General features: G+C 39.6%; 1 protein-coding gene across 3 annotated transcripts in view; it reads right to left on the bottom strand.

Moving 5' to 3' along the window:
- The window catches only part of NPL (N-acetylneuraminate pyruvate lyase), a 39,201-nt gene continuing 30,260 nt past the window's right edge, over positions 1-8,941 (bottom strand). Inside the window, exons 11-13 of one of the 3 annotated variants that reach the window (XR_002346939.2) lie at positions 8,016-8,132; positions 5,597-5,636; positions 1-2,891 (exon numbers count right to left, since the gene is read on the bottom strand). Coding sequence is in view for 2 of the 3 variants with exons in the window: in XM_021102211.2 (XP_020957870.1) it covers positions 2,710-2,891; positions 5,597-5,636 (222 nt within the window). In the remaining variant the exon portion in view is untranslated. 3 annotated transcript variants of the gene reach the window in all.

Genomic DNA, 8,941 nt, shown 5'->3' with positions numbered 1-8,941 from the left:
TTTAATATCACTTTCAACTTTATTTTTCCAGCTATTGAGTTTAAAGGTTTAGCAGCAAAATAATGTTTCTCTCTGTTGTATAAAGAACATGCACTGAATGCTTGGGCTAGCTATATAACTAACAATAACTAACACTTCATTGTGCTTGAGATGTGCCAGCCACTATTCTAAAACATCATATGTATTATTTTGCATAATCCTCATAATAACCTCAGGATGTAGATATTATATTATAAATGAGTTAAATGAATGGTTGAGAAGTTAAATAACATGCTGTAGCCACGGAGACAGTAAGTGGTGGAGCTAGGCTTTGAACCCATAAGCCTGAGGTCATACACAGAAGCACAAGGCCAACCCTGCTTCACACACAACCATTTTATACTGTTTGTTATTTCCTAATATATTGAACCCAACTCTTCTTGATTTGATGAGTTTTGTAGGTCCTACTCCATTACTCCCCAGATGAAAAGCCCAGGCAAGCCCTGGCCTTGGGTTGCAGAGTCACTCTAGGTGAAAGTTCCTCAGTCCGGCCCAGGCTTCACTTAGACTTCAGATTCCTGAGAGCAGGGATTTTCTGTGCCCTTCAGGAGATCATCATGAGGAAATTTCTCTCAGGTTGTAGCAGACAGCCTTTCTGGGGAAGAATAAGCATTGCTCCACTCCCCCCATTTCACTCCTGTGGCATTTTGCTCTATCTGTGAATACACCCAAAGAGATCCTACGTAAAACCAGTCCCTGAGCTTTGTCCCTCCAACCACCTCCAATGAGCTAATCTCAGATTTCTATCTAGAAGGAGATGCTAAAAATCAGCTTTTAGTATTGTGATTAATAAAATATTTCATGTCATTACTTTCACATTAAAAATTCAATTCAAAGATACCAAATGTATAATACTCTAAAATTTTACTTTTGATTTAAGGCATTATTAGTAACTTATTGCTATATAATACTCATTCATTTCTGAGGAGTTGAATGTTAAGATATATCAAGCTAAACTCAGCCCTGGTCATTTTGTTTAATCATCATATTTCTTTTTGTGTTCACGAGATCTCATTAACCGAGTTAAAAGTTCTCCGAGCACTGATTTCAAAAGAGCAAAATGAGAAAAACAGAGTTCTTTACTTAGAAGTTGGCCAATACTTAATCTTCATTAAAAAAACTAATTTGACTTTAGTTTCATTAAGTAGCGATATAACACCCTCAGAAACAAAGACTAATAAAAATCTCACTTTTCTTCTTTTGGGAAATTAATAGCCCTAGATAAATTAAAGTTTCAACAAGAAAAAATATAAGCTCACATAAGCCATTGTGGTTCATTTTCTAATTTAGTTATCTTCTAAAGGAGAGAGAAATATGAGAAAACAGTGTATATCATTCTTGAGCAAATAGAGTAGTGAGGAGATATGGATATAACAACTGTTAACTACCTGGTGGATTAAAAAGAGGGTTAGCAGAGACAACCAAATCCACTGATATTTTCCAATTCTCATTTTGAAAAAGTTTTTTTTTTTTAAATTTTTAAACTGATATGAATTTCAAATCCTTTTCCTCTACCAATGAGCAGACTATTAGATAAGAAACAAAATAAAATCTTAGGTAGTTAATAGACTGAACAGTCAAGTTTAAATTCATGAAGGGGTGACCATCAATACACTAGATACTATTTTGCCACTAGAAAGCATGCACCAGGGTTTGTTAGAGAGGAGACTGAATAGCCAGTGGTATATTCCAGAGGGGGGAAAAGAAAAGGGAAGAAGGTGTGTAGAGAAGGCTAAAGTGACATCTTTGGGTCCTCCTCAAATCTTCTTTCATTGAAAAGTGACTGCTTGAATATGTGACTGGGAAATACCCCCTGAGCTCCGTGCAGAAGGGACACTGGCTTTTACTTCTGATAATTCAGGGCACTGGGGGGGATGCTTTCTTCCCAGTGAGGAAAGGGGTAGTTTGTGGTGCCAGCTCTTTGGTTCTTTGCAACTTTGAGTTCTCTATAGCAACAAGTAGAGACTAGAATCATTTTGGGAGAAGGCCTTTCCTTTGTTCTCTGAAAACCACCCTATGCTATTAGGCCCTCAGGTTAGAGAAACTGAACCAAGGCTTCACCTAACCCAATGTTTTGGGGGAAAATTTTGACACTGCAATTAATCTGAAAGCAAATACTCTAGAGTTAGATTGAGCAGCCAAGAACTGGTGTGTTAACAGTTGTACATAGCTGTCATGTTGTAATGTGGCATTAAAGTTAGTGTGCTTGCCTAAATGCAGCAGCTCAGAGTTGTCCTAGATTCCAAATGAATATTTATTAAAATGAAAGTACATTCTAACAGATTAAAATTAGAAAACTTTCAAATTAAGAACTGGGATTAAGGACCAGAAATCAAGATAATGGGAGCTCCCAAAGACAGATGGAGCTAATCAATTACAATCTTCCTCTTGATTCTATCTCATCCATAGAAGCAAAAATTTCTTCACAAAATTTTGTGAAACACTGAATGACTTAGGGCTCTTGACCCCTTTTAGAATTTTTGCCCCTTCACAAATGAAAACTTTTAAAGGATCGTAGTAGGTATTTAAATACTTGTTGATTGACATAAAGATTTCATTTGCTAGGAAACTTTAGTTCAAGCTCATCTAAAAAGTCCTTGAGAAGGAATGCACTACTCAAGGTGAATTACATCTCAATGTACGCACCCTTATTTGATAGAGAGGCACTAGCTAACAAGCTTCCAAGTTTCCATCTTTTAAATCAGTGAAAGAAAGGACATCCAGGCTCTTCAGTTTAGCTTTTGCATTATCAGTAAACTCCCTGGAGGCTTTCTGTAGTGGAAGCCGGGGTGGGCCCATTGGAATCCCAGAGACAAGAGTCATTATGGCTTTGGTCTGTGACACTCCAAAACCTAGACAAGAAAAAACAAATGAGGAAACATGGCTGGGACTGTCCACTTTGCCACAAACACCCTAAAGAAGAGATTATATTCTTACAGTCTACTATGACAGGATAAGGTGGAACTAAAAGATGGGAATATTTCTAATCAGTATGGCAGACTGAGAGGATGTAGGAAATCCCTCTTCTTGCTCTAAACACATAGCATGCTGGAAACTTTTTTTAACAGACTGACAAACTGTAAAACAAAACAAAGTGAGAATCAAAGTCAACATCAAAAGCAAGAAGGAGGGATAAGAGGTATCAGGAATAAAGAGGTCAGAGTGGAAAGGAAGATCTGAAGCAAAATGGTCCATGAGGATAATCTAATTTGGGAATATACTGTTGTGTACTGAATGATGCAGGACTCTATCACTAGGAGAGAATTTAGTTCAAGCACGTCTAGGGAGTCCCTGGGAAATGCACTATTTAAGGTAGTTTATGACTTAATGCTACTGTTTTAGACTAGGGCAGGAATACAAGATGAAGCCTTGAGTCTGTGCATAGCAAGGAGCTGGAATTAAACTCCTAGTGTAAAACTGGTAGCCAGCCTTCTATGAAAAGCAATAGAAAAAAAAAAAAAACCGGCCCACTGGTCTGGGGTTAGGGAGGCAAGGAAGTCTGACTTCTGCTAGAGCTGTGAATGGAAAAAGAGTATACAAAAGAAATCCTAAGCCTGTGTCATATATGAATGCTGGATCCATATCTGCATTATGTGCTTGGTATAGGAACCATATGAAGAAATATACCTAAAGACTGGTTAGAACTGGTGAAGCTATAGCGTCCTAGCAGAGGTAAATATAAAATCACTTCATATGACTCCTTACAAACTAGAGAACAATGGATTCCCTGGAAAATAACTGTCTCTGAATATATGATTTCAGAGTTAAAAATTATAACGCACATGAGGGAAAAAAAAAAAAAACTGCATGAGAGCCAGCAAATGCATGACTGAGAAATTATACAACCTGAGAACAGATGACACAAAGACATTTCACAGAGATAGAAGAAGGCATAGAAAGAAACCATAGGCTAAGAGAAGGGCATGTAAATACAGAACGGGAAGATCTGGAAAAAAAAAATAAAAAAGCCAAAAAGAAATACTGAAAATGAAAAGTACATAATCAGCAAAACTAAACAGTAGAAAGCATAGCTAAAGATACAATTAGTGATTCTGAAGTAGACCTAAGGAACTAATCCAGAATGCGGCCCAGAGAGAAAGGTATTTGTTTTTTTAACTGGCTACTGCTTTTTTATCCAAGGTATGAGAAGTAACTTTCTTTTGCTAAGTTTCAGATATGGAGGTATTTATAGCAGAATTGTTTAGAGCCAGGAAATGAAAATGAAACTGCAGAAGACATTCTGGTTCCTGCTCAGTACTATTAAGCCACTAGGTTACACTACCTACTGTAATAAATGAACGACTAAATAAGCTAATTACTTAATTAAAAAATTAATGGTTGTTTCTATAAGCTAGTAGTCTATGTAATTTCTGTTTTCTGTTTATTTTCTGTTTTTCAAACTTTTCACACTAAGCCATATTATTATTATTTTGACTTTTAACTTTTTGGAAAATTGTTAATGTATTACAATACATCAATATTAAAGAACTTTTTAATAAACAAGCAAAAAATACCAAAAAACGTTTGCAGTATCACAGCTAGTATGCAAAGTGAGCCTAACATACAGGTAAACTTTTCGTTCTTAAAAAAATTTAATAGTTTAATAACTTCTCGAATACACTCGAGGAGCATATATGAAACCTACAATTTTGTGAAAAAGTATTGCTTAGGACAAGGGAATAAGAATTGGTAATAATAGTACTAGCGGTACACAAATATAACAAAAATCATCAAAGTGGAAAAACAAACGGGAAGCATTGTTTTGAAGGATAGAGAGCTCGTCAAAAGCCCTGGAGAATGAGGGGCATAATACATAATAGGGTTTTAGGGCTCGAGAAGAGTTGCTAGGAAGAGGCAAAAAGGCTCTGAAAGGAAGGCAGGAAGTCTGCCAAGAATAAACCTAAAACTTTCCCTGGGCTTGACCCAGGTTTTTAGCAAGGGCCAGACTCTTGCCAAAGTAGAGTGAATGGTGGCATTTGTCATTTGTTATGGGATAAGACCTAGGAGACCCCTGGAGAGGTTTCTCTATGCAACTCACTGTATTTCCTTGCTGTGTTATCCAAACCTCCATCCACCTAAGCTTACATACATGTGCTAATAAACGGCAAACATTGGGGAGCGCTGTTGATCATTCACCTTTTAGTAAGATCCATATTTGAACTGCCTTCCTCCAACACTTAGGCTGCCATCAGCCACAGTGTGGTAGTAGAATTTTAATGAGCAGAAGCAAGTAAAGGGAGAGGGCACTGACGGTGAAGGAGAAAGGAATTAAGAACATGGTGTGCGCATCGAGGGGGAAGTTGCATGCAGAGCTAAAATGCAGGAGAGAGACTTATAGACGGTTGCCAGAGACCTTCCAGCTAGGTTTACGTCATCATTTTATAGGATTGACCCTGAAGGCTGGTAACAGGAATAAAACTGCTTGCAACAGATTACAACGTGTTTTGTTGAGCCCTCAGAGAAAGCGAGGAAAGTCCCTCCTTGCTTTCTCTGAAACCTTTAGAGAAAGTCAGCTTTCTTTTACACTCTCCAGAAGCAGACAGAGCAGGAAACTTACCTAGTTTGACCACAAAGTTGATAAATCTTTGAATGCAAAACTGGAAAGGAACAAACAAGTCTATGGTCAGTACTACCGAAGTGTGATAAAAATTTAAAGAATTTAGGGAATTCCCACTGTGACACAGGGTGAAGAATCCCGCTGCAGCAGCTCAAATGGTTGTGGAGGTGCAGGTTCTATGCCCGGCCCAGTGCAGTGGGTTAAAGGATCCGGTGTTGCTGCAGCTGTGGTGTAGGTCACAGCTGCAGCTTGGATTCAATCCCTGGCCCAGGAACTTCCATATGCCACGGGTGCAGCCATTAAAAAAAAAAAAAAAAAAAAAAAAAAAAAAAAAAATTAAAGAATTTAGCAGACAAATTACAAGTCCACACACATTAGTTTTCTGAAGATTTCTTAGAGCAGGGAAAAACATCCAAGTGAGGGTGGTTGAAAGCCTTGCAGGATCAGGTGGGATTTTGTTCATACATATAAACTTTGTGAAATGGGTCCCTGAAAAAAAGAAGCTCTATTGGTGGAGCTAAGTGCTACTGCTAAAACTGATCCGAATAAAAACACACATAATGGAGGTGAAGGTTCTCCTTTTATATTTCCCCTTTCACAGTCCTCCTACTTTCAAAAAAATGAAGACATACCAGTTATATCACTGCCTTGGAACACTTCTGGGAATCAAATAAAGTTCCCATAGTTCAAAACGCTGGTTTTGGGAGTTCCTGTTGTGGTGCACTGGGTCAGGCATCCAACTGCAAGGCTCGGGACACTGCGGAGGCACAAGATCAATCCCCAGCCCAGCACAGTGGGTTGAAGGATCCAGTATTTCTGCAGCTGAGGCTCAGATTCAATCCCTGGCCCCGGGAACTTCCATATGCCACAGGTGCGGGGGGAGGGGGGAAGATATTTTCATCCATCTCATTAATGGATGCATTTTCAATAACATTTTACTTTTATGTTGTTTTGATTGTGTACTAGTAACAAAAAATTCAATGCTGAATAGAATTTAATATCCAGAGCCTCACAAACATATGTGTCTCTATTCTTTCTCTCCTGACACACAAACTATGTCATGTTACTTTATAAGTCTCTCTTCTGCTACTTTTTTTACACTTAATATATCATGGACATCTTTCCAGATCTATGCATATAAAAGTGTCACATCCTTTTAAAGGGCTATTTATGATTCCTTAAATAACTCAATCATAGTGTATTTAACTATATCCTTATGGGTGGATATTTGGGCTGTTTCCATCATTTGCTATTAAAAACAATGTTGTAAGGAGTATCTTCGTACTCGTGTCATTTCACTTTGTAAACAGATAGCATTTAAGTCCCTGAGAATGAGAAAGTTTAACCCTAACTTTTTACTGTCTGCAAACTGCAGATACCGGCTTTATTGAAATTATGCATTCTGGAGTAGCCACTGTGGCACAACGGGATCAATGGTGTCTCTGCAGCAGCAGGGACACGGGTTCAATCCCTGGCCTGGTGCAGTGAGTTAAGAATGCTTGCTTTGTTGCTGCAGCTGTGGTGTAGGTCGAAACTCCCTCGGATTCATTTCTGGTCAGGGAGCTCCACATGCCATGGGAAGGCCAAAAAAACAAAAAAAAAAAGAAAAGAAAAAAAAGAAATTATGCATTCAGTTTGGCCCCTGGCATGTTAGTAAATGAAACCTATCCACACTTGCAAGAAGAAACAGAGAATGTGGTAAACAACTCCTTACCAACACTGTTTTGAGTGAGATGGTTTATTTGAGTGGGACCAAAAGGGAAAAAAAAAAAAGAGATGGAAATTGAACCAATCGATAAAAGTGGAAGGGGCCACATCATAGCCACTTCACAATTTACTCCATCCTATGATTTTCCTGTCAATCAGCTCAGAACAGGTTGAAATTTTCAGAAATAACTTTTTTTTTCTGCGAAACTTCGGAAAAAGAAAACCATAAATGAAAATAGATGGCAAAGTCTGCACAATTCAAACTTCATATCTTAATTTAAGCCAGTCTTGCTGATGCTTAATCTAGTTGACCTAGCTTCCTAAGTGCTTATCCTGTTCCTGCTCTTAGCTTCACCTGGCGTGGGGCTGAAAAAAGGTGAAAACCAAATAGGCTGTTTAAACCTTAAGTAGGAAGTAGGAGTTCCTGTCATAGTTCAGTGGTTAACGAACCCAACTAGCATCCATGAGGATGTGGGTTCAATCCCTGGCCTTGCTCAGTGGGTTAAGGATGCAGTGTTGCCGTGAAGCTGTGGTGTAGGCTGCAGACTGGGCTCGGACCCCGAGTTGCTATAGGCCAACAGCTGCAGCTCTGATTCGACCCCTAGCCTGGGAACCTCCATTTGCCTAAAAAGACAATAAGTAAATAAATAAACTTTAAGTAGGAAGTAGAATTAGTTCTGGACTAAAGGGTTGGGAATGTAATTAACCACACCTGGCAACTGCTTCCTCCTGTCCTCTCTGGGTTGGAGCTCAGGTCACGCCCTCTGACCTCCAGGATGCTTTGTGACTTCTGCTCTGTCATTTCTGATTGCCCTCATGGTGGCCCGTCCTGTTCAAAAGATCCCTTATCTGAGCTTATGGGGACTGATGACCTGCTCTGATCTTGCTTAGGTTTTTCATTCCTACTCATTTTCCCGAGATAATCCACTTTTATGATCCTGAAAGTCCCTGTGCCTCCAAAAGTCTTTCTGTCGTGCCTAGGCCTTTTTCTCTCTCCTCCTCCTTCTGTTTATCCAAAGCACATACACTACCAGCTGCTGGGGCTGCTTCTACCCTTTGGTGAGGCTCTCTTCCTTCTGTGCACGGCAAGGCAGTCTGTGCTGGCACAGTAACAGCAGCCATTTCCCTCGGGGGGTTTTCCTCAAATGCATCAGCTCCTGCTGCTTTTCTCTTCGTGTTTCAGAGCCCCAGGGTCTCCTTTTGGATCACATACTCGGCTCTTGTTTCCTGCCTGGTAGATGTTTTCAATTCTCAGCACATTTCCAGGGCAAAGAGGACTGACCTGCTTTGACTTTGGATTAAGTCTCCTGCTTTGAGACTGCCAGCTTTGCAGCTCTTTATATACTCTGGTGACACAGGTGTGAAGTCCTCAAGGGGGGTGGCATGTCATCCTTTCCCCAGAAAGCTATTATTATTAGTTCACAGTCATAAAAACACGTTAAACGTAGACTAGGAATGAGATCATTTCCAGGAGGAACAGAGAGGGGCATCCTCGTAGGGGGCCTGCCCTGATTAGACAAGGACGGAACACGGACAATGGGGATAGGTCTGGATTGAAACGAAAAAAAGGAAGGCGTAGAAGGAAAGTATGGCAAGAAGCAGCGAGGCAATTTTAAGGAGGGCAGGTATGGCAGGAAT

This window comes from Sus scrofa, chromosome 9, assembly GCF_054392235.1.
Source record: "Sus scrofa isolate SSC_HxYL_T2T_F1_AM1 chromosome 9, Sscrofa_HxYL_maternal_Yorkshire_Landrace_v2.0, whole genome shotgun sequence".
Taxonomy (NCBI): domain Eukaryota; kingdom Metazoa; phylum Chordata; class Mammalia; order Artiodactyla; family Suidae; genus Sus; species Sus scrofa.
This window is presented reverse-complemented; position numbering and strand designations above follow the sequence as displayed.